At 42.2% G+C, this 27051-nt stretch overlaps 1 protein-coding gene across 2 annotated transcripts in view; it reads right to left on the bottom strand.

Annotated features, from left to right (window-relative positions):
* Window positions 1-317: 317 nt before the first annotated feature.
* The window catches only part of SRFR1 (Tetratricopeptide repeat (TPR)-like superfamily protein), a 154997-nt gene continuing 128263 nt past the window's right edge, over window positions 318-27051 (bottom strand). For both annotated transcript variants that reach the window (XM_087686474.1, XM_087686475.1), the window contains exons 22-24: window positions 1113-1210; window positions 823-937; window positions 318-747 (exon numbers count right to left, since the gene is read on the bottom strand). In XM_087686474.1, coding sequence (XP_087542600.1) covers window positions 577-747; window positions 823-937; window positions 1113-1210 — 384 coding nt within the window. In that variant the 3' untranslated portion in view covers window positions 318-576. The remainder of the gene's footprint in view (window positions 748-822; window positions 938-1112; window positions 1211-27051) is intronic.

The raw sequence follows: 27051 nt of genomic DNA, 5'->3' as shown, positions 1-27051 counted from the left end.
GCTTATTGTTGTGGCAAGTGACTGTCTAATATTAGCACAAGTGGTCATTCGCGATGTGGCTACTTCATGGTTAGAGTTGATTCACAATACTTTGATCATTGCTCATACATGACCATACCACATATTCTTTGTATTCAAGGGCTTCAACAAGTTCTCTCTTTCTTGCTATCATACCTTTATGAGTTGTATCTTTTTTCCAATGGTAAATATCGCTTTTGCATGCTAGCTTGATGACCCTTGTGCAGACCAACTTTATGGAAAAAAAGAATGAAATTGAATAATTCATTATTTAAAGAAATTAATAACAAAGTTGGCGATTGTCAAAAGAGTTGGTTTTGTAATTGTCATCAATGCATACAATCTTAGAAAAGTTCACAAGAAGATTGCAAGCAAGTATTCTGCACTCTAAACCTAGTCATTCATTAACATTGCAAACTTTTAAGGTGGGGTGCTTTAAGTAGAGCTTGTGATTTATTGGAACGATGCTGAGATGAAAAGAGGACACTGAGCTTGCTGCTTTGTCCTCAGAATTTGATCTCATTCAAGCATAATACAAAAACTTAGATTAACGAACAGTCAATCAAATGTGCTTAATGCAGCTACAACCGAACCTGTTGTGGGAAAAGTAGTGGCTACATCTGGAAGGTTTTGCCAGGTTACATTTAACTTTACAGAAGGGTACAACCACGGTCTAACCGCTTGCATGAAATTATTAAGTTCTGGAGACAGTATAGCTTCCCAGTCCACCTGTGACACTTCCTTTGTTACAAACTTCAAGCAGAAAAAAAGGGTAAGCATACACTGCATGCATGGATGACATACCTGTACACCATTAGGAATATTTCCAGTTACTTCCATTCCAGCTGCAAGAAACAAACCAAGCAGTGTCACATAGCCAACAGCCGCTGTACCACGTGCCAGAGGCATGAAGTTGTACCTGCATAAGTAACATCACAAGTACAAATCATGGAAAGAGAAGTGCTGACATATACAGCCTATTGTCAATATCTAAGAGCAAACAGCCATCTGCTATAAGCAATTAAACTCTAGTATCTAGAGCCACAGGAACCTGTTAGAGGTTTCCTGAAAAAAATGGACATATTAGAGCTCACCAGTAGAAGGTCAATCTCAATATGCAGTCTTGAACTTTTTCTAGCAAGTTCACATCCGTGGAACCAAAAGCCTCCCAGCAAAAGGTGTTGCAAAGAGCCTGCAATCAGTAATAGATAAAAAACCTTGGCTTCATAATAATGTTAATGTTGTAACAACTTGGTTTGTTCCGAATTTGTAGAAAAGGTAACTCAATACATAGAACCTTCTTCTGTGTTTTAAGAAAATCTCCAATTTTTGTTTCATGTGGCATTGACACTTAGCTCTACCTTCTTTCTCCAACTTGCATACTTTCTCCTCTTTATGTACTATAGGCTTTTTCACATGTGGCATAACAGACTTCGTTCTCAGGTCAATCTTACAAATTACAGCCTTCTATCCTGCTTCCTTGGCATGTTACAACAGTCAACCAGTCTACTGCTTACAGCCTATATTGGGTTCTTCCCATGCATTGGTTAAACAATCTATGATTAAAAGAAGAGATTATAATTCCTTGTTTACAGCATGCCCTGCCATTCTGCTTTGTATTTGGACCTCATTCTCAGGTCAACCTTCTTTCCCATTTTTACAAATACCAGCCTTCTCTCTGGTTCTTCATGTTATGATAGTCAACCAGACTCATGCTCACTGCCTATCTATGGGCCCGTGATTGTCAATTTGTAAGGTGGAAGAGAGGTTATAATTAACCTGATCTAGCATTTGTCAATATATTTATCCGTTTTCATTTCCAGCATTACGCTGCTATTGTGCTTGGAACTTTTCTCCACACTCAGATGCATAGGCTTGCCCATACTCCCAAAAACATATGCTCAAACAGTCGTATGATCAGATCTCAGCATTCTTTTCTTTGTTCCACCTCCAAGTATAGTTGGTTGATAACTAAAGAGGCATTCTTAACATTGTACCTTCGGCATCAATGGCTACAATTCAGGCAGTCTCGGAAGTCCAACATCAACATACAAGCACAGGCTATTGCAAATGAGGACCAAAAACACATGAGCAAAAGCTAGTGCAAGTGAGGACCGAGAAAGCATGGATGATCCAGAATACATTTGATCACAAAAGGAAGTTAGAGACAAAGCTTTTCAAGTTGTGTCAAAATAGGAAAGCATGAACTCATTTTGGCAAAGACTAATCCGCTTCAGGTGCAAACCCTCCGGAGTCTGCATAATTGGAAGTTGGAATGGGTGGAGGTGAATTATTATCGCCCACAAATCAAACCAAAATAAGGTGCACTTACCTACCAGTACAATAGTAAGCCATGCCTTTTAAGTCGATTTTTGGCACACTCAAGCCGGAAAAGGGATTTTTGTCCACTATCTACAATGGAACTGTTTGCAACAGATCAAAATCCAACACACCAAAGAAGGAAAAGGCTTCAGAAGCTTATTAGATTCTGCTGCTCCCTACTATTATAGGGGGGAGCCTTTGCAACATGCTCAGTAGGGGTTCTAAGAGGTAGAAGAGGTTTGCTGCCCATGGGAACCAAGAGCCTAGCATGAATCCTAAGGGTGGATGAATTCTAAGTGGGATAGATATAAAGAGACCAATCAAGTGTTTTGGAGGAGAGGAGGTACTTCCAAGCCGCAAACTCATCCACACACTTAATCCACTCTAATTGGGAAGGGGAGAACATAAAATACTAAGGAACCTGCTCTACATGGTTTATTTGAGAAGATACAACTCACCTTGGCCAATTACCTCTCACATAGTTGCTCAACACTTTGATCTAACCTAGGGTTGTCTCCATACATAGTATGGACTGATTCGTATGGCATGATCCGTACCGTACCATACTGTACTGTACATATTTGTACAATTTAGTACAAAAAAACTGGCACTTTTTGGCCACTCTTCCCCAAGGCTACAACTTTCTTTCTTTCTTTTTTTCTCTTTTTTCTTTCTTCTTTCTCTCTCCATGAAGCCTCTCTCTCCCTCTCTCTCGCAAGCCTCTCACACACTCTTTCTCTTTTAAGACTCTCCAGCTCTCTCTCTCTCTCTCTCTCAACCTTCTCTTTCTCAAGCCTGCTCTTATTTGTATGATCCTTCATATATGATATATCCACTACCATCTATGCACCATACCATACATATTTGTATGATTTAGTATGAAAGAACTAGCCCTTTTTGGCCACTCTCTCCCAAGCCTACGTATTTCTTTCTTTCTTTCTCCCTTTTTTTCCCCTTCTCTCTCTCTCTCTCTCTCTCTCTCTCTCTCTCAAACCCTCTTTTTCTTTCAAGCCTTTCCAACTCTCTCACGCCTCTCTCCCTCTCTCTCTCGTCTTTCTCTTTCTCAACCTTCTCTCTCAAGCCTATTTTTATTTGTATGATCCTTCGTGTATGATATATCCACTCCCATCTATGTACTTGTAACTTGTAGGTAACCGTAGCGCATGTTGTGCATGCGGCATGAGATGTTGGCATGTTACCCTTAAATATTCATCTTATATACTCCAATAGCATTGCTATTTAGACTTTAAGCATCTATTCTATTATCTTTAGTCCAAAATAACCAAGTTTTTTTTTGTACTAATATTATACCGTACCTTATAAAATCTTAAGATACCATTTAGTACCATATTTTATCGTACCGTATACTACCTTTTGTATTTGAAAAGTATGATCTAACCAACTATGCATCCTTCTCTCTAATCCGAGAAAGTGAGAACACAAGTCTAGCTTTGAGATATAGTGAATTCAACTATCTTACCTTCCCATATATTGTAGTCCACAAGCTTGAAGACTCAAAGACAGTTTGATGACCCAAATGCTATATTCCAACACTTTCACTACACATCCACCACCAAATGGTTTGATGATCCAAATGCTATGATCCAACACTTTCACTCCACATCCACCACCAAATACGACCAAGCCACACCGAGATAAAAAGATAGAGAGAAAAAAGGGAGAAGAATTCACCTTGCCAGATTCCTCTCTCTCACAATGTCACAACCTCACATAGAACCTTAAACTCGAACCTCTTACTATGAATGGAACAAAGAAGAAAAGCAAGAAGATGCTGAAGAGCCTCACAATTTGCAGTTTCTCACTCAACACAATCACTCACTCATTCACTCACTCTCTTACTCTCAACAATGGTGACGAGAAAATAGAATAGAAGAAGTAAATGAATGCTCAATAGTTGCATTGACAAAGCTTTAGTAGTATGGATGCAAAGAAACAATATGAATTTGCTGACAAAGCTTAGGCAACATGGATGAAGCAACATTGATAATTAGAACTAGGACCTTTCACCCTTATATAGATCAAAATTAGTAGGTTTATGGTGGTTAGGTCCCTTCTGAATTATGATTAGGATTTGTGCCCCACTTTTCATTTTAGGGTTTTCACCATTGTGAAATAGGGTTTGCACAACCTTTTTGGTACCCTACCCACATTGTGGGCTCTTCGCTGATCCTCCCTTCATGCATGCTTTTACCTTAGCCTAATTGAACTTAGCCTAGACTATTTTTATTATGTTTTCATGCACACAACCTAGACGATTAACGATTACGGGTGCATTAAATATAATTGTGGGAAATAATACAACGTGCACGGAAGTGAGTCCACCTCTCACATAATAACACAACAATAAATATGATGTGTTAGTAATAGGAGTGCCCAAAAGTACATACTAAAGCTCCAAAACGATCCCCCTAAAATAAATGCGACACCTATGCTTTGACTTAGTTGTGGAAAAAAATAATGGTTCTAATGGAAAAGTAATGCATGTTATTGATGAAGAAGTTGTTGATGAAGAAGTGGAAATTGTTGTGGGCACTTACAAAGTAGTTGATGTTGTTATTGGTGACATAACTAGTAGAAGGTGGTGATGTTAGCATCTAGACTCTTGACTCTTGATCCTTTCAAGGATAGAACTTGAATGGTCATGGAAAATGAATTTGAGGTCATACATTGTTAATGAAGAAGTGATAACTCATGGGTTTCTACGAATTTTTGTACTTGCAAAGTAAAACCTCACGTGCATTTGCTTTCTAGAAAAATGAGCTAGCCCTTCTTTTCTTGCATAGGACATAATATTGTTAGTTGGAGATGGGTGAACTCCAACCAAGCCTAAATTGTTGTCCCATACTTGAGGACCGTGGATAGGTTATGGTGCAAATACTGTATAAGTATATGTGCTTACGTAGGCTCATACTTAGAAGACTCCTCCATGGATTCTTCAGTTGATGATTGACGAAGTAAGAAATCTTAAATTGATGAAGATGGAAAAAATTGTCATTGCTAAGGGAAAAGGAAGTTAAAGAAAAAGATCACTAAAAACACTAGGATGTGGACAAAAGTTGGGGAGTCCAATCCAATTGACTCCTGAAAACCACAGTTTTTCAATGGATCAAGCAACGTGGTAGTTGATGTAATTGGACTATTTTTGCTTGAAGTACCTTTTCCGTTCTACTTTGAACTTGACTTGCTAGCACTAGGATGAATGAAGTGAAAAGGGAAGATGTATAATTGACTCAAGGAGATAAATCTAACCAAGGTAACCAAGGTGAGTCAAGACTCCCTAAGTATGTCATGACCTTGATAAGTCTTGAGTAAATGCGAGGAAAAATAGGATGGGGGCTAGGGGGTGAGAGATGGAGCCGGTCAAATAGGATTAGCAAATGTACTTGACTTAAGAACCCCTAGGTGGGGTGTAAATGCCCCAAACAACGTAGTATGCTTAACAATTATGATATTCGCTTGTTTTCGAGATTTAATATAAAAGAGAATGAACACTTAAAGCTAAAAATGAAAATTACTCACAAAATTACATCCATGAAAATGTAAAAGTAATGGAGACAAGATTGAGGGTTGAAGATGGGCAACCCCCCCCCAAAGGAATGTATTTCTGCTCAACCCAAGTCCCTTAGGGAAGAGCTCAGTTATAATCAACCTGAGAGTGAGGAGAAGTAATTCTCACTCTCACAAGATCATGCAAAGATGTACAAACACACATGCATTATCTATTATGCAATGATAAGAACTGATTTCTTTACAGTATGAGAGAAGAAAGAGGGAAAATCAGCCTTTCTCCATCGTTGATCAGCAGTACATGGATAGGGCTTGCTTCTTGTTGCTAAAATGGAAGAAAGAGCTCGAGAAGGAGGTGCTGTAATGAATTTACAGGCTTGCTGTCCTGTAAAACAGCAATGATAGAAGAGGGAATATGGAGGAATTTGATAATGGAGAAGTGGGGGATGATGATGGGGATGGATGGGGCCAGTTTCTGGCTATCTGTGGGTGCTGTACATGAGTTTACAGCAAAGAAAAATGATGCTGAATGAAGAAAAACGAGCTCTTATTTATAGGAGGGGGAAGAGCTAGTACAAAAGGGGAAAGTGGAGTAGCACAAGACAAGTGTCCAGCCACATGTCATGAGATGTGACAAGTGGTGGGACACTTGGAAACTTGTGTGACAAGTGTCTTGACACTTGTCTCTTCTCTATGGCCTTCCTTTTTGGGCTGAATACTGTCAAGAATAGAAACAACCAAATTTAGTAAGCACAGTCACAGTACAAAATTTACTATTTTTAGAATGACATCCCTATTTTTTAGGACTAGCATTTTTAGACTAATTCGAGGCTCCTAAAATTTAGGGACCCCCCAATATAGGTGTCATATGAAAGCTTTTTCCGTGTACATCGCAAAAACGGTATCAGAATCTTCATATGACTTTTCTATGCAAAGAAATGTGCAGTTCAAGCTTTCAGCCCACACATGCACATTGTACAAGCATTTCATGATCATGCCATCTTGTTGATTGTAACTGTTTGTTCTAGCAGATCTAGCCCACACTTCAAGGCATCAATCCTTTCTGTGTGCGAGTCTAACCCTGATATGCGTGAGTTCTAGTCACACGCACCCAATCGGGCCATATAGATGGAAGTGTGAACTATCTTTTCTCTAACCCACCGCATGGGTCCACCATAACCTGTGACCACTCATCAGTGGCCAGCTCCAATGCACTTTTCTTTATATCTAATTAGTGCAAAGGAAACAAATTTTTAATAAATCATTATATAGACAAATTAGTGAAAAAGGATACAAATTCTGTTTCTATAGAGTTGTGACAGCTCTCTGGCTTTTATTCAGCTGTCCTCAACTGAAAAGCTTCTTGATATGGCTGAAGAATGTCTGGGTAATCCTTCATGAATTTTTCATCTACCCACTGTGCATCTGTTGTGGGTAGATTCTTGAATTTTAGTAAGAATTTTTGTGTCACAAGGCCACTTCTCGTGGTTCGATCCTTGTGAAACAAAATCTGTTCAGGTTCCAAGAGTTGCTCTGTTTCTTCAACTTCTGGGGGATCTTCAGTAATGGGTTCCTTTGGTTTTGGTCCTATGTAAGGTTTTAGCAAACTTACATGAAAAGCATTGTGTATTTTCCAATGAGCAGGAAGCTCAAGTCGATAAGAAACTTCATTTATTTTCTCAATCACTTTTAAGGGTCCAAAGTATCTACTAGAGAGCTTTGGAAAAGATGAATTTTGACCGGAACCTCGTTTGAGCCTGCTTTTATCAAACTTTAGCAAGACATATTGACATTTTTCAAAAGCCAAAGGTCTTCTTCGTTTATCTGCTTGCTTCTTTTGTCGCTCTTGGGCAACTTTGATAGTGGCTCGAACTTGATCCATTGCTGTTTTTAAATCTGAAGCAAACTCATCAGCAGCAAAAATCTTATCTTTAGTGTGAATAATTGGAGGAGGAATCACTTTACCCTGTACTATTTCATTTGGAGCTTTCCCTGTGGATGAGTACACTGTATTGTTGTAAGCAAACTCCAATAATGGAAGATATTTCTCCCATTGTGACTTATGTTCACTAACATAAGCTTTCAACATATCCAAAAGAGTGAGATTCATCACCTCTGTTTGGCCGTCAGTTTGAGGATGAAAAGCTGAGGAGAACTTTAAAGTGGTTCCCAAATTCCCAAATAAAGCACGCCAAAAGTTACTTGTGAATTTGGAGTCTCTATCTGAAATGATCTCAGAAGGCATACCATGTAATCTGAAGATATGTTGAATGAAAAGTCTTGCACCTTGTGCAGATTTCAATGTTTTATGACATGGAATAAAATGTGATTGCTTGCTGAATCGATCAATTATGACCCAAGTCATATCATGACCTTGAGGTGTTCTTGGAATACCTGAGATGAAATCTATGGTGATAGATTCCCATGGATCTTTGGGCACTGGAAGAGGTTGCAACAATCCTGGAGTCTTCTGCTTATCATACTTGGATTTTTGGTATACTAGACAAGCCTCAATGAAGTTATGTGTATCTCTTCGTAATGTTGGCCAATAAAAGTAGCGCTCAATTGCACTTAAGAGTGGCTGCCCTCCCTCTATGCCCTGCATAAGGGGGTTCATGACTTTCTTTAAGCACCTTTTGTCAAACAGGAAGAGTGACACAAAGGCGATTTTTCATGAGAAGGTAACCGTCTTTGATGGAATAATTTGGATGAGAACCTCCTTGCTGTAAATTTGACCAAATTGCTGCAAAATCAGTATCTTCATCATAAGTATTCTTCATCGTTTGAAAATCTTCATGATGGGCCACTGTAATAGTTGCAATGCGAGGCACTCTAGAAAGTGCATCAGCAACTACATTTTGTTTCCTTGGAGTATACATAATTTGAAAATGAAACATAGACAAGAAATTTTCCCATCTTGCATGTTTCTCCTGCAAATGCTTTTGAGTCTTGAAATACTTCAAGCTCTGATGATCAGTTTCAATAAGGAATTCATTGCCTAAAAGATAATGTTTCCGTATCTTCAAAGCATGAACCACTGCTAAGAGCTCCTTTTCATAAATGTCATACCTTTTCTCCACATCATTTAGACGACGGCTTTCAAAGGCTACGGCATGGCCTTCTTGATTTAGCACTGAACCAATACAATCACCGCAAGCATCTGCTTCCATCACAAATGGTTTTACCAAATCTGGAATGATAAGAACAGGTCCAGAAGTAAGAGCTGTTTTCAGCCTTGTGAAGGCTGCCTTCTCTTTTTCCTTCCATTGGAAAGAGGTCTTCTTCTTTGTAAGGTCATGAAGTGGAGAAGCCATTTGTGCAAAATGCTTGATGAAGCGGCGGTAATAAGAGCATAAGCTAAGAAACGATCGCACCTCATGTACATCATGAAGATGAGGCCATTCTTGGATTATCTTGATCTTTTCAGGATCCATCTGAATCCCTTCAAAAGAGATGACATGCCCAAGGTATTTTATACATGAAAAATTCACTCTTTTTACCATTTACCAAGAGTTGATTTTGTTGAAGTAATTGTAGAACAATCTCCAAGTGTTGATGATGCTTCTCTTCATTCTTGCTAAAGACAAGAATATCATCAAAGAAAGTACCGACATATTGTCGATGCTCTCTAAAGATGCGCTCTATCATTCGATTAAAGGTGGCTGGTGCATTGGTTAATCCGAAAGGAACCACCAAGAATTCATAAAGACCGTATGAAGTGCGGAAAGCAGTTTTGTGTACATCTTGTGGTATTACCTTAATTTGATGATAACCACTCTTTAGATCAATACGGCTGAAAACCTTTGAGCCTCCTAGACGATCCAAAATGTCGTCAATTCTGGGAATGGTTTTCAACATTCATATTATCTTTTACATCAATGACATAAAGCAAACAACATTGAACACAATCCTTAATTGCTCTAGAGACTTGCATATGGCTTACCATAGGTATGGTGTCTCCAGAAACTCCAGCTTGGATCTCGTACTTCTTGCCTTTGTTGGTGAGTTCTACCTTCTTTTTCTGAGAGAAGATGGTTAAATCTACTCTATGATTCCAGGGCATGCCAAGAATCACATCGCAACCATCAAGGTCTCCGATACAGAAGGTATCTTCGTCACTGTAGCCTTGAATTTGAAACTTGAGCTTGCCAATGTAGGGTGTCACAGTCTTCACTGTGTCACCTTCATCGGCATTTAAAGCTTGGCGAACTTCTGCCGGAGTGTCCATCTCTTCATTCTTTAATCCAAGCTCTTTAGCTAATTGCAAGGAAATGACATTTTCATTCGGCCCAAGATCTATCAAGAATAGTGCTTGCTTACCTTGCAACTGTCCCCAAGCTTTTAATAATTTGCGCATCTCTGGAGTGTGAGTTGTGTTTGCAACTACATCACTGATAGCATTGATTTTCACTAGTGACTTAGGCTTGTTGTCAGAAACCTTGCTTTGTCCTTTTTTTGGACATTGCTTCGCTATGTGACCTATTTGTCCACATTTAAAGCACTTCCCTTCTTTCATAAAGTGCTGCTTTTCTTCTTCGGAAAGTTGCTTTGCTTGTGGGTATAGATTGGAGCGAAATTGAGGAGCATTAGGAGGTACATAGGGCTTCATTTTCTTTTGATTTGATGGCTGCTTTTGCCGCTGTTTTTGTCCTTCATTTGGGACTGAATACTTCTCATCATCAGCTACTCTCTTCTTATCATTCTTTTGGAATGATTTATTGCCATTGTGCTCCATTTCCCATGTCTCAGCATGGTCAATGAGTTCCCTGAGACTAGAACAATGATAATGATTAAGAGCAGTACGAAGTTTAAAATGCAAACCTCCTTGAAACTTCCTAAGCTTTTCTGAATTGCTGATCTTCTTGAAATGTTGGACCTTCAAAAGTAACTCCCAAAATCTCTTGGTATAGTTACCAAGTGACTCATTTTTCCTTTGCCAAAGCCGATCCCATTCCATTTTTACATCTATTTTGAAATGAACAGGAAGAAATTGGCTTTGTATCATGCGAACAAAGGACCGCCATGATTTTGGGGCAGCATGATCATATTCTAACCCCGTCCACCAAGTATGGGCTAAGTCAGTCAAATGTAAAGCTGCAAACTTAATCTTTTCTTTTTCTTTATACTTGTCACGACCATACAAAATTTGAAATTGACGAATAAGATCAGGATTTCGGGAACCATCATACATACTGAACTTGATTTTCTTTTCAAGTTGAGATAGTGACTTAGTCTTCTTCTTCTTCTTATGCCTTCGTCCATGCCCGGATCTTGAGGTTGAAGATGATGAAGTGCTTGATGGGCATGAAGATGGAGACGAGGGTGAAGAATGTCGACGCCTTTGACGATGATGAGGTCTTCCACGAGAAGGGTGTGACTCTTCGTCACTAGAAGAGGATCCATCAGAGTAGGCGCCAGATGACTTTGAAGAAGAGGATGAGCTTCGACGCGATCTCTTTCTTTGTCTTGAAGTAGAATGGGACTGCCTCTTTGGACTTCTTGATCGGCTCCTTTCATTGGTATGGCTTTGTCTCCTTGAAGCAGATGGGCTTCTTTCCTTGAATTCTTTGGGATTCTCAACTTTTTCTAGTTTGAGAAGTTGCTCACGAATTTGCTGATTCTCCTCTCTAAGACTTTGAATGGCTTGAAGGATAGCACTCGACTGATCCATTGAGACTCTAAAAATATGCTTAAGCACTCAATGCAAGGGCTAAAAATAAACAAACTTGTAATTGTAAGCACTACCAGTGTTGGGGTGAGGACCGAGCCAAAGCTCTGATACGACTGTAAACGCCCCGAACAACGTAATATGCTTAACAATTATGATATTCGCTTGTTTTCGAGATTTAATATAAAAGAGAATGAATACTTAAAGCTGAAAATGAAAATTACTCATAAAATTACATCCATGAAAATGTAAAAGTAATGGAGACAAGATTGAGGGTTGAAGATGGGCAATCCCCCCCCCCGAAGGAATGTATTTCTGCTCAACCCAAGTCCCTTAGGGAAAAGCTTAGTTATAATCAACCTGAGAGTGAGGAGAAGTAATTCTCACTCTCACAAGATCATGCAAAGATGTATAAATACACATGCATTATCTATTATGCAATGATAAGAACTGATTTCTTTACAGTATGAGAGAAGAAAGAGGGAAAATCAGCCTTTCTCTATCGTTGATCAGCAGTACATGGATAGGGCTTGCTTTTTGTTGCTAAAATGGAAGAAAGAGCTCGAGAAGGAGGTGCTGTAATGAATTTACAGGCTTGCTGTCTTGTAAAACAACAGTGATAGAAGAGGGAATATGGAGGAATTTGATAATGGAGAAGTGGGGGATGATGATGGGGATGGATGGGGCCAGTTTCTGGCTATCTGTGGGTGCTGTACATGAGTTTACAGCAAAGAAAAATGATGCTGAATGAAGAAAAACGAGCTCTTATTTATAGGAGGGGGAAGAGCTAGTACAAAAGGGAAAAGTGGAGTAGCACAAGACAAGTGTCTAGCCACATGTCATGAGATGTGACAAGTGGTGGGACACTTGGAAACTTGTGTGACAAGTATCTTGACACTTGTCTCTTCTCTATGGCCTTCCTTTTTGGGCTGAATACTGTCAAGAATAGAAACAACCAAATTTAGTAAGCACAGTCACAGTACAGAATTTACTATTTTTAGAATGACATCCCTATTTTTTAGGACTAGCATTTTTAGGCTAATTCGAGGCTCCTAAAATTTAGGGACCCCCCAATATAGGTATCATATGAAAGCTTTTTCCGTGTACATCGCAAAAACGGTATCAGAATCTTCATGTGACTTTCCTATGCAAAGAAATGTGCAGTTCAAGCTTTCAGCCCACACATGCACATTGTACAAGCATTTCATGATCATGCCATCTTGTTGATTGTAATTGTTTGTTCTAGCGGATCTAGCCTACACTTCAAGGCATCAATCCTTTCTGTGTGCGAGTCTAACCCTGATATGCGTGAGTTCTGGTCACAGGCGCCCAATCGGGCCATATAGGTGGAAGTGTGAAGTATGTTTTCTCTAACCCACCGCGTGGGTCCACCATAACCTGTGACCACTTATCAATGGCCAGCTCCAATGCACTTTTCTTTATATCTAATTAGTGCAAAGGAAACAAATTTTTAATAAATCATTATATAAACAAATTAGTGAAAAAGGATACAAATTCTGTTTCTATAGAGTTGTGACATGGGGTGTAGTGCTTGTGAGTGTATATTTCCCTTTTTTTTGGAATAATGAGTGTCATGCAACTAGGCTTGCAGTCTGACAAAGTTGGAAATAAAAGTATAAGAGATTAGTAGGCTGATTAAAGATAGTAGTTCTAGCTCACAAAATGAGTGGCACACCGAGATGCATCAATAAAGATTACGCTTGGATAATTGAAACACAATGTCTTGTTGTTGATAAAGAAGTTGTTGAAGAACCGAGCAGTTGATGAAGACGCGTGCTCATTGATGAAGCAAGTGATAAGTTCTCCTAAGGAAGTAGGTGACTATTGGATGTTGAAGTCAAGGTATGTCTTGGTTGAAGAGATTGGGACTTGATATTGGTGGTTTCTTCATGTCTTTGACTCTTATTTGATGCTCTAGAATGGTCTTTTAGCTTGGATGTTTTTGCAACTTAGGATCGTCAAGTAAAACTTCTGCCTGTCTGCTGATGTTGTCTTCAAGCCTTGAGGTCTTACTCCTTTGCCACTCCTTGTTATCTTGCATTCACTTGGTGAAATTTTAAGAGTATCATGCAAAGATTGAAAGAATTGATGACAACTTATGCTATTTTTCACCATTGTACCTATATCGTTGTGTTAAGCTCTTACCTCTTATTTCTTATCTCCCTCCACAAAATGTACCAATGATTCGAAAGTTGGAATGATCATTGCAAAAAGAATCATGTATGTACAAAATTAACTCTAGTTAAGTATGTACAAGAGTTAATTGGACTATGATAACTATATTTTCGACAATGCTCTTAGAGGGAGATTATCAATCTTTTGATGTTTTCTTGCTTGTTCCTTCTAGATCCTTTTCGTCAATTGAGTAGTTGCACTAGGTTGTTGTTAGATTTCCCTTTTCTACTTAAGTGATAAAGGTTCCTTGGGTTTGCAAGACTTCAGACAATTGAATGGATTCATGACTACTTTTGAATTGTTGCTTGTCAACACTTGAGGGCTCTATGGTGTCTATTTTTGGACTTTTCCTTTCAGTTTGGGTAACATCATAGGGACATGCTGCTTTGTTTCCCCCTTTTGAATTGATGGATCTTTACATACCATTGGTTTCTCTTGTGGAGTAGCAACAATATCGTGCTGTTGCACTTTAATGGTTGTAGGCTTAGGTGTCTTTTACCATAGGCAAGAATTGGCTCCTTGAACTCTAGGACTATCTTCGCAATCTCTAATTGTTCTGGTTGTGTCACCTCAAACGTCTTGGTCCTTGACCTAGATTTGCACTTGGGTCTCTTTCTCCTCTTCCTTGATTTTGATGAGCTATGAGCTGTGGTCACTGGAATTGCTTGTGAGGGTGGTTTCAACAACTAGATCCATTGATTTCCTACATAATGTCCTCGAGCATGCAGCTTTGGAAACCAATCTCAATTTTGCCCTAACTCTTCGTTGACTCTTCCAATTGTATGCCCTTGGTCTTCTCTTTCTTTTGGATGAAGTTCTGTTCTTGACAGTCTTGAAGACTATTATATTGTTCTTAGTAGCTTTGGTCTTCCCTCCTATACAAGGAGGACTCCTGCTAGGTGGTTCTCTTTTGTTGGCTTGTGCCTTGAGTAGTTCCTTCAGCACTATCTCGCTTACTAGGGCTATGTTTTGACTCTAAGGCAAGCTTCTTATCCTTTCCTAGAGAAGAGACAAGATTGCCTTTATCGAAAGTAGTGATTATCTTGATGCTTGGTAAGCTCTCAAGTGTATTCGGTGTGCTTCATATTCCACCTAACACTTGGTTGTACCCTTTGAAAGATCTTCAAAGCAAGACTTCCTTCTTTGTATCTTCTCAATTTGGAAGCATATAGAACATGATGGGTATACTTTCAGCATCTATGGTCACGAGAATTCGGCATTTGCTTAAGAGAATATAGTGATCCTTCATATAGTTGATGGTTGCATTTATTGGGATAAGTTTAGGTTGTTTGACTTTGGTCCATATATCCTAAGTCAAGATGTTATAGCCCAAACCTTCATCTATGAAAGCATCAACAACGTGCTCTCTCTTGGGGGTTAGTATGACCCAAAGACATTGTTTGGGTTAGTATTTCTCGCTTTGACCTTTCGGATATTAGGCCTTACAGGCCTGGGTAGTGTACCACTAGATACCTTGTGTGTTGGACAATCATGATACATGTGAGTGATGCCACACTTGATGCATCTTAGATTAGCCTTGGTGACTATGTTGGTCTCCATCCAATCCGCTAGCACAACGCTAAAATCAAGATAATTGCTACATTTTCATTTGTAAGCTTTGCCACAATGAGCTCTAGGATACCCTAAGCATAGACATTCCTATCAATGGAAATCCCAACCCATCCAATGTTGAGGTAGTGCCCCTCCACATTTGACTCCTCCCTCCAACATCACATCCATTCCTAAGCAACCAACAACTTTACATAACTCCTGACTCCTTTCACTCAGAAGTTTCTAAGTCCTCTGTGGGTCCTTCATTCCTTTCATCTATCCATCCTTCTTCCCTTTCCACAACACACCCCCCCTCGCCCCCAAAAAAAACCCACTCACTAGTTAGATTAGGCATAGTAGGCTAAACTTCAACAAACTTAGGGGAAACTTGTTCAAGACAACTTATAAATCAGTTCTACTACTCCAAATCCTCCTCCTAGTCTCAACTCATTACTTCAACGCCAATCTCTCACTAGCATGGTTGCAGAGTTGGCCAGGAAGGACAACTCTCTTGAGACGAAATTGTCACTCCACTTTGATGCTGCATTTAGTAGTTTGCAACAATAAACTTAGGCCTTGCTGACAATGGCATAATCCAATTTGCTTCCAAATGGCACCCTACTTTGAAAGAGCATCTCTTCTACAAAAGCCTTCTGATTCTAGCCGAATTTTCCAAGTCTTTTTTCGCAAAAGCAACTATAGTCATCCCATCTCATTTCTTCTTATGCTTCTTTGACCAAATCAGATGATGAGGTATGAGGTCGAAATTTTGGAACTTGAGGTAAAGGGCACCCTTTCAATCCTTTTTTTCGCCAATGGTATAATCATATACTTCAGATTACTTATGCAAATAGCGGCCTCATGACCACCAACTGAACAACAACGTGCTATTAGTATCTTGCAAATAGACCCTATCTACCATGCTTCAACCTCTCTTCATTCCATAATTTTGCCCAAGAATTTGGACATGTCCTTCAAATTGCAACAACATTCTTTACATAGCAAAACCCTCCTCCAACTTGCAACGCCATTCTTTATATAGCAAAACCCTCACAGAGGAGAAACCATATATTGCTAGTCGCTTTGAGGACCAAATTTACTCACTCACCTCAAGTACTTATCTATGTGGATTGCCATTCACCCATTTGACCTTGATGCTTTTTCTGAATTTAAGTGAAATCCTCAATTCTAGGACTGGTGGTTACCCACAATCTCTTCTTCTCAGCCTCTTGTATAGTTTTCTCTTAGAGTATACATACTTCTTTTAGAATACAAGTCTAGGTTTGAGGTGTAGTGAACACACCTCTACCCACATTGTGGGCTCTTGATTAGTCCTCCCTTGATGCATACTTCTACCTTAGCCTAATTGGACATAGCCTAGACTATTCTAATTATATATTTATGTGTACAACCTACATAACAATTGTGGGTGCATGAATATTGTTGTAGGGAATAATACGATGTGCACGGGAGCGAGCCCACTGGCTCTCACAAAATAATACAATAATAAATAGATGTGTCCATGAAGTAATACGAGTGCCCGAAACTAATATACTCAAGCTCCAAAAATAATGATCCTCAAAAAATAAATAAATCCAACACTTACACTTTGACTATCGTTTAGCTTTGTTGTCAATATATGCCGTTAACACATTTTGATCTGATAGGCAAGATAGAGGTAGGTGACAAAATATGTTAGACAAGGAAAAGATAGGTGAAGAAAACATATGAATTTGACACCTCCATATAGCTAGATAAAATCCACAAAAATGACCAACTACCTAAGAAAGGCCAATCAATCGAACCTTAAAAGTCTCCAAAGGCATTAACAGAGGGAGCTACCCATAAGCTACAATACCAACAAGATGTCGCTAGATCATATGGAAACCAAGAGGAGTAAGAAAAACAGAAGCACATGTTCCCCATGATGAGTACCACCCATACTATGCTTAGGGTCTACTGGTCATGGGAAGAAGGTGTAGGAGGTTAGTTTGGGCCTTTGAATGTCACTTCTCATCCAAATGCCCTACTCTTGCTAGTGAGTATAATATTTATTCTTTTTGGGAATGTTCTACCAAAAATTTTTAGTATCTTTGGTTCCATCTTAAGAAGGACTTGCTGCCTTCAAGTTTTTCCTTCATAGTAATGGAAACTAGAGCCCCCTCTTGGATAGGGAATGAGGTCTTTATGTAGACTTGAGCAGTCGAGCATGTAGCAGTAGTTGGCATTCAAACTCATAGCTCATTAATCAAGGCATTACTAAGATGCCGTGGACGTCCACATTTTTGCCATTTCACCATTTTTATTTCCATTCCTATTTCTATTTCCGCCTTAATTATCCTTGTAGTTATTGGAAATTCCTCGAAACTCCAAAAATTTGCCGTTTCCATTTCCATTCTAGTTTTTGTTTCCATTTCCATTCTAGTTTCTTGTAACTATGATCAAGCTAGCAATAAGATTAGTTGCAAAATACAACTAGTTTAGAAATAAAGTGACTTTATTGTCCTTTGACCTAGGTGAGCCATGCTAGCAAACTCTTGGAGCTCATGATCAAGATTGATGCATCAGGTACAATCTCTAAGATTACTCCAACAACCAAATACTAGGGAAAACTGTTGTAATTGTAGTAACTGCTGAATCAATTGGACATGCCACAAAAAAGCTAAAAGAAAAGAGAGCACTGTCAATATGGCATTACAATCCTTTCATTCATGGACATGACCAATTCGGACAAGTCGAGGGTTGACATAGCCTCTAGACCAATGCCTAGGTCCCAAATACCCCAGGACTTGAGCATTTGTTGTAGAGCGTCGACCAAGTCATGCAGTTTGACCTTCCTCTAAGTGTTATCATTGAAGGCATTCTTGGCCGTAGCAAGTAAAGTATTAGTGGTGAGTGAAGGATAGAGAGAATAGGGATGGGGAATGGAGTATAGTTGGAGATTTGCCCCAAAGTGCCTACCATCCATCAATAAAGTATCCACAATAGATCCAATAGGTGCACTATGGGCACGAGATGGATATCCCTCCTTCGTAGTGGCCCAAGAAGTACAGATAGGCACACCATAACCATGGGATGGGCATCCCTACATCTAAGTGGTTGAGAGTAGTGATCTATGAGGTGTGAGAAGCATACTCAACATAGTCCTATACACCTATCGCCCGTGCCACATCTGGTCGCTCGCTGGGCCTGCATGCCACATGCTGACTGCTCATTGCATATATTCGTTGTTGCTTTGCCCAGCCAGCCTTGCTTGTAGTAGCTTGTTCGAGAATGCGTCTTGTTGTTGCCGCGCTCGTGACAACAACCTGTGCAGGACCATCAACTGCTTCATCAAATGGTTGCACTGCCTCTGCAAGCCTAACAGGAAACCTTACAAGCACAATTCACTGAGCTTAGGGAGGACAGCATCCAAGGGACTGGTGGAGCTGTCTTGCCGAATTGACTGTATGATACTGCGCACCAATATACCAACGTTGCTCCCTCCGTCTACAGCAACATTCCCTCTAGTATCACAACAGCTAGCTTGGTAGGTCCTCACCAGTGACGCGCAATGGAAACCTCTGGTTGAATGCCAGCTGCGAGTGCCCCCCAGTCAAACACCTTGCACATTGTCCTTTCTGAGGAACATCTTTTATCCATCTGTGCCAAAGAGATAGAACTGAAAGAAACAACAATCTTTGGATAGGTGATAGGACACTCTCCATCCACGGCCCAACTTCAGGATTGGCTTCACTCCATGCTACGCATTGGCACTGAACAGATTGCGGAGGCAGTTCTCATGGGTCAGGGGATCTTTATGGTCCGACTTACCTCCACGGATGTAGCTCGTGAGCTAGTGGATAGCTCACCTTATGCCTCCACGAAGGGGGTCATCTATATGGTTCCTTGGTATAGTGGCTTCCCAATGGAGGACTTCACGTCCACAAGTTTCCTAAATACCTGATCATCCTTCTATTCCCCAGACTGGTGGTAGAGTATCGTCAGTTAGTGGAGGACTTTGGGCGGCTTTTCAACACAGTTCTTCCTCCCTCCTCCGTGGATGTAGTGACAGCCGCAGGAGTCCCGAAGGTACAGGTGACTGTGGAAGATACAAAGAGCATACCTAATTTTCTTGAGATCGAGGTAGGTAGACACTCTTTCAGGCAACGGGTTATTGTGACAGGGCAGCCTGGTTAATGCCTCCGATGCCATGACTTTGGGCATCAGGCAGCAGATTGCACGCGTTTCGGAGCCAAGGTGGCTCAGCTGGCAGACCTGTAGGTGGATGTTGACGGTTTTACACAGGTCCAACGATGACAAAGAGGGAGACGGCAGGGGGGGCCTCAGCCAACCCCTCAGACACAGCCACGACAGCAGAGAGTAGGAGGGCAAGCGATGGGCCCATGTTAGAGCACCCTACAGCAGCTCCCTGCCTGTCCCACCTAGCAGGATCACAGGCCTCCATCCCCAACACCCACTCAAGCGTCACAGTCCACCCCACTCCAGATCCCCTAGCCCCCTTGCCCACCCCCACCTCGTGGATAGCTCACCTTATGCCTCCACGAAGGGGGTCATCTATATGGTTCCTTGGTATAGTGGCTTCCCAATGGAGGACTTCACGTCCACAAGTTTCCTAAATACCTGATCATCCTTCTATTCCCCAGACTGGTGGTAGAGTATCGTCAGTTAGTGGAGGACTTTGGGCGGCTTTTCAACACAGTTCTTCCTCCCTCCTCCGTGGATGTAGTGACAGCCGCAGGAGTCCCGAAGGTACAGGTGACTGTGGAAGATACAAAGAGCATACCTAATTTTCTTGAGATCGAGGTAGGTAGACACTCTTTCAGGCAACGGGTTATTGTGACAGGGCAGCCTGGTTAATGCCTCCGATGCCATGACTTTGGGCATCGGGCAGTAGATTGCACGCGTTTCGGAGCCAAGGTGGCTCAGCTGGCAGACCTGTAGGTGGATGTTGACGGTTTTACACAGGTCCAACGATGACAAAGAGGGAGACGGCAGGGGGGGCCTCAGCCAACCCCTCAGACACAGCCACGACAGCAGAGAGTAGGAGGGCGAGCGATGGGCCCATGTTAGAGCACCCTACAGCAGCTCCCTGCCCGTCCCACCTAGCAGGATCACAGGCCTCCATCCCCAACACCCACTCAAGCGTCACAGTCCACCCCACTCCAGATCCCCTAGCCCCCTTGCCCACCCCCACCTCATGGATCGCCCCCCAATCCTACCCCAACCCCCCCCCCCCCCCCTCCCTCCTAGGCCACCTGCCCCCCCACACCCGCCACATACTTCTGATCACCCCACCAACCCTCACTCTTCCTCTTCCCCACCATCTCCCCCGCCGACCAACCCCCCTGATCCTCACCCAATACATGTGTCCCCCCCCCCCCCCCCCCCCCCCACACACACACACACGCGCGCACACACAGCCACTGGATTATTTGGCCCAGCCACTCGTCACACTTTCCCTCAATAGACATAATTGCTTCCACAGGAGTTTTTCCGCAATGGTCCATGCTATTTGAGAGTTGCGGAGTGCGGTGAGTTTCCACTTCCTCTGAAGGTGGGGATCTTCGTGGTCTGCAAGTCAAGGAGCAGCAAGGTTCATTTACTAGCACCACTAGATGGACCAAACTATGCTTTCTTCTTTTAGACCTCTCATTCAGGAGACTAGACAATGACATAGATAGAGGAAGTGAGGGTCTAGGTTGCAGACCACATCTCCTAGTGGATGGGTGAAGGAGGATTTGCACTCTTTTCCAAGCAGTGGCTAGGGTGCATGATGGACATTAACTGGTGGGTTGGAGCCAAGGTCCCACATTTGAGCATTAGCCCCTACCTAGTGGAGCTCACCAATGGATGTGATCGAGTGGCCCCTCCCACAGGCTGCCCGCTTCTACTAGTGCACAGAGTCACACCTCTCAGCCTGGCTGATAGATGCCCTGGTTGTATTGCCTAGAGCATCTATCACCCCCATGGTCTGCCCAAAAGCCACCATGGGGGAATGGAGTTCTCCCTCCAGGCCTACGGCCAAGCACATTCGCATGCCCCATAGCTCTTCTTCATTCGAAAAAATGCCTATTTGGTCAGTCACAGGTTTCCCCATGAGTCTACACATAGCATCCTGGAATGTGAACAGCCTACACTACAGTGGGGCACGTGGTTCCAGGAAATTGATTGTTCGGCAGGAGCTGCACCTTGCCCTTGCCGGACGGATCGACATCATACTTCTTCAAGAGCATAAGCTCACCCCCTCCTACACCCATCGAATGGGGAAGGTACTTCCAAGCAGCTCCCACACCTACTGGGAGTACTCCATTGGTGCCCACGACAGGAGTGGAGGCATATGCACCTCTATTGGCCCGAGCTTTACCGCCTGTGTGCGAGACCATAGGACGATTGGCATGGAGGGTCCTATGGATCAGACTGGATTCAGGAGACTCTGAGTCTTGGAGTCCTGAGTGTTTATGCTCCTACTGAGGTTGGGGCACGCAGCAGGTTTTGGATGGAGGTTGTAGCAAGACTTCGTGAGGTGGACTCTTGGATTGTTGGAGGAGACTTCAACAACCTGGAGTGTAAAATATTATACGGCACAGCGAACAGAATCTGAGAAAGAGATAGAGAGTACACAACAGATAAGAGGAGAATCAGTAAATTCTTTAACTTCAAACAACTGATACAAAGATGGCTCTGTCCACCCGTGCGCTTCCACTGTGTGAAGCTTAGATGGCGATCTAGACAGAATATAGGTGAAGAGCTTAAGGCTAGCTGGAACAATAACTCTGACTGGGTGAAAGATGAGTGAGAGATGGCTGCGAAGGGGTTTAGCTTTTATAGCCCGCGAAGGTCGTTAGATCGGCCTGCTGACCGACCTACCATATGAGCCTCCACTAGTCGGACAGGGAATATTCCCTTTACCATAGACCTCATCTGATATACAAGTCAGGACTCAACCAATGTCCGGGCTCACATTTGGCTTCTCCTCATAATGGGGGCCTTACAACTTTGAGCACCATGGATCATTGGTAGCACCTAATGAGGGTGGGGCATTGATCATATCTAACACCCCCCCTCAATGTCCACCCATAAGTGAACTATCTCCTCGGCCCAATGCCGAGTCTCTGAAGATGAACTTGAAGCAGATCCTTCGTAAGTGCTTTGGTGAAGATATCTGCTCCATTCTCCTCTCTTGGACATTAGACCAGTTCCACTATCCCATCCTCTATCAAATCACGCACATAGTGATACTGGATCTCTATATGTTTGGTGCGTGCATGAAACACTGGATTTTTGGCAATGGCAATGCAACTTTGATTGTCACATCTCAGCACTGTTGGTTCTTCATCCTGCACTCCCATATGCCATAGAATCCTTCTCAACCATACGGCCTCACATGCAGCAAAACAAGCTGCCTTGTACTCTGCTTCGGTAGAAGACAATGTCACTGTTGGTTGCTTCTTACTAATCCAAGAGAAAATTCCTGAACCCAAAGAGAAACAATAACCAGAAACAGAGTTCCTGGAATCAATGTCTCCTGCCCAATCTGAGTCACAATTCCCCACAAGAGAAGTTCCGAAACTGTATGTGATACCATAGTCAAGAGTTTTCTTCAAGTATCTGAGCACCCACATCCCAGCCTTCCAATGACTCTCATGAGGTTTGTTTGAGAACCTGCTCAAAACACCAACAGCAAAACCGATATCTGGTCTGGTGTTACACAAGTAGATCAGACTGCCGACCAACCTCCTATACCTCCCAATGTCTGCTAGTGCTGATGTATCCTCGACGGATAACTTTGATTCACCTCCATAGGTGTAGCTATCTCCTTGCACTCGGTCATGCCAAATGCCTTCAAGATCTCCCATGCATACTTCTTCTGAGAGATGAAGATCTTTCCTAGCTCTTGCCAGACTTCAATCCCCAAACAATAGTGCAGCAAGCCCAAGTCTGTCATTTCAAACTCAGAACTCAAAGACTTTCGAGTTTGGTTGATCATATCTTCATAGTCACCTGTAATAAGAAGGTCGTCCACATATAGGACAATCACTACAGACTTTTTACCATCCCTGTAAACATACAAGTTAGCATCTGAGGCACATCTTTTGAAGTTTAGGTTTAAAAAGAACCTATCTATCCGCTGGTACCATGCTCTGGGGGCTTGTTTCAGCCCATACAATGCCTTCTTCAGTTTACACACTTTGTTCTCAGAATGGGGGGCCTCAAACCCTGGTGGCTGAGCCACGTACACCTCCTCCTTGAGGTCACCATTTAAGAACGCTGACTTAACATCCATTTGGTACACTGGCCACTTCTTGTGGGCAGCCATTGCAAGTACCGTGCGAATAGTGGTCATTCTGGCAGTTGGGGCAAATGACTCTTGAAAATCAAACCTTTCAACTTGTGAAAATCCTTGGGCAACCAGTCTAGCTTTGTACTTTTCTAAGGTATCATCAGCCTTGTACTTTACCTTCCAGATCCACTTGGTGCCAATAACCTTCCGCTTTGCTGGTCGATCCACTAGCTCCCAAGTGTCATTCTTCATTATGCTGTCATACTCCGCCTGCATAGCAGCCTTCCATGATGGATCTGCAAGTGCTTCTTCTAAGTCAGTTGGCTCCTTTACTTCTCTCATAATCTCAACCATCAAGGCCATATTGACTATGTGAGCAGAAGCCCTCCTTTGCTCCTCTATTCTCTGAGACCTCCTTGGTCCGTCTGCCTTCTCCTCAACAAATGCAAACATAGGATTATTGTGGTCATAGAGCTGCTTCACCCAGCGTGGCAATGGCTTTTCCGGTGGGGTGATGTCAGGTTGGTGAACTTTTTCCTCATCATCTGAAGATGATGCTTCCTCCTCCTTAAGGATAGGGAAAGCTCTTGGGACAGGTTCATAGTGGACTACTTCTTCGCTTGATGATAAAGTGGAAGAACTTGCATTCTCCTCCTCCACTGTATGCGGCTCCTCCTTGAACACCACATCACGGCTCGCGATGATCTTCTTTGCCTCTTGGTCATATAATTTGTAAGCCTTCTGCTCATCACTATAACCCAAGAAGATACATTTTCTGCTTTTTGGTTGTAACTTGTTTCTCTTCTCATCTGGAATATGTGCATAACATTCACATCCAAAAATTCTGAAATGTGAGACAGATGGTTTCTTACCAGTGTAAGCCTCATGAGGTGTTTTTCCATTGAGAGCCTTTGTATAGCTCCGATTTAGAATGTAGACTGCAGTATTAACAGCTTCAGCCCAAAAATGGTTAGGCAATCCCTTGCCCTTTAGCATGCATCTTGCCATCTCCATAATGGTGCGATTCCTGCGTTCCACAACACCGTTCTGCTGAGGTGAGTGAGGCGTCGTCAATTGACGCTTGATCCCTTTGCTCTTGCAAAAGCCTTCAAACTCCTTTGAGTTGAACTCACCACCACCATCTGTTCTAAATTTCTTCACACTTTTCCCTGTTTCATTCTCAACAAGTATTAGCCATTCTTTAAACTTACCAAAAGCTTGAGCCTTATCACGAAGGAAGTACATCCACATCTTCCTACTGTAGTCATCGACAATCAACATAAAATAAGAAGATCCCCCCCAAGGCCTGTGTAGGCATCTTACCACACAAGTCAGCATGCACCAACTCTAGAGGAGGCTGTGCTCTATTCTTGCTTTCTTGTGGAAATGCCTTTCTTTGTTGCTTGCCCATCATACAAGCTTCACATGGTTCCTTCAATTCAGTTATTGTAGGTAGATAAGCAACCATACCTTGCTTTTGCATCTCCTTCAATACTGCAAATCCGATGTGTCCAAACCTTTCATGCCAAAGCTTACTTGTGCCCACTCCAGCGGTGGCTATAAGAGCACTTAGCTCATACAGGTTGTTCCTTCTTTCTCCTTTGCCAACAATTGTGCCAGCACTATCAATAATTTCTGCACCTGTCTTCTTGAACCTCACTTCATGACCAAGATCAGTTATGGCAGCAACTGATAAGAGATTTCTCCTGATTTCGGGAACATACAATACATTTAAAAGCTTTTTGACATCACCATTTGCAGCAACAAAAGAAATAGTACCTGTGCCCGCAGCAAGGCATTTAGCATCATTTCCAACTGTCACAGTGATGGATTTTTGTAGAGGCTGCATAGAACTGTATAGACCTTTCTTGTTGGTCATGTAACGGGAGGCCCCACTATCCAATACCCATGAGTCAGTGGTAGATTCTTCTTGCGCCGAGGAGCACACTTCCTCAATGGCCGCCATGAATAATTCCAACTCTGCTTCAGCCGTATTGGCTGTCTCTTTCCCTTTACTTTTAAGGGTACCATTCTTTTCATCTGCCCTCTTGACACGACAATCTGCAATTGCATGTCCTTTCTTCTTGCAGTAGAAGCACTCTCCTTGAAACTTCTTCTTGCCGCCCTTCTTCTTTTTGTCACCATCATTTTTTGTGGAGAAAACACATTTGCCTTTTGCATTGGCAGAGAATGCAGCATCTCCATTGTTGCTTCCTTCTCGGGCTTTCAGCCTCAACTCCTCCTCCATTAATAATGCACAAAACTCCTCAAAAGTCAAAGCTTGAGGTCTCACCTGAGTATTAAGGGCAGTTACTGGTCCATCAAACTTTTGTGGACAAATCCGAAGACACCTCCGAGCTAGCTCTTCGCTAGTCTTTTGTATCCCAGCGCTAGCCATCTGGTCGCGCAGATTCTTAATCCGAGTGATGAATGCTTCAACCGTCTCTCCTTCAGCAAACTTCTCCGCTGCTAGTTGATTCTCCAAGTTTTGAATCCTTGTTTGGTTTCGTGTTTCATATTGACTCCTTAGTACATTCCAAGCCTCTGACGCTTTGGTTGTATGCTGAATCAGAGTCAAAACACTGTTAGAACAGCTTGTAACTAAGGCACACAATGCATCTGCATTCCTTCGTTTCCAAGCTCGTAGAAGATTTGCATTCGGAGGAATCATCACACTAGGATTTGATGGGTCGGGGGTAGGCTGTGGTTTTGCGTCAGTTTCCAGCACAGTCTCCAGAAGCTCATAAAAATCAAGGATAGTTGTAATTTTGAACTTCCATAAGGTGTAGTTTGTACCATCTAACTTGCCTTCGCTGAAGATTGGTGGACGAATCCTCAGTGTTTGAATAGCCGGTATAGCAACACCACCTCTTGCACCGCTTCTGGAAGTCGACATAGTTTCTCTTTGCTGTTGAAGCCTTTGCCTCTTGCACGCTCTCCGATCTCTAGAGCCCCCTGGGCTCTGATACCATGTAAAATATTACACGGCGCAGCGAACAGAATCTGAGAAAGAGATAGAGAGTACACAACAGATAAGAGGAGAATCAGTAAATTCTTTAACTTCAAACAACTGATACAAAGATGGCTCTGTCCACCCGTGTGCTTCCACCGTGTGAAGCTTAGATGGCGATCTAGACAGAAGATAGGTGAAGAGCTTAAGGCTAGCTGGAACAACAACTCTGACTGGGTGAAAGATGAGTGAGAGATGGCTGCGAAGGGGTTTAGCTTTTATAGCCTGCGAAGGTCGTTAGATCGGCCTGCTGACCGACCTACCATATGAGCCTCCACTAGTCGGACAGGGAATATTCCAGGGAATATTCCCTTTACCACACCGCAACTCGATGCAATGCGCCTCGAGTTGCTACCAGCTTAACCACTCTGTCTAACCCAAAGATTAGACCCACAACAGTCACCTTTTTGCCATCCGGTCACATAGACCTCATCTGATATACAAGTCAGGACTCAACCAATGTCCGGGCTCACA

The sequence above is a fragment of the Lygodium microphyllum genome, chromosome 10, assembly GCF_053477565.2.
Source record: "Lygodium microphyllum isolate KBCC chromosome 10, Lygodium_microphyllum_v1.1.10, whole genome shotgun sequence".
In the NCBI taxonomy this organism is placed as follows: domain Eukaryota; kingdom Viridiplantae; phylum Streptophyta; class Polypodiopsida; order Schizaeales; family Lygodiaceae; genus Lygodium; species Lygodium microphyllum.
This window is presented reverse-complemented; position numbering and strand designations above follow the sequence as displayed.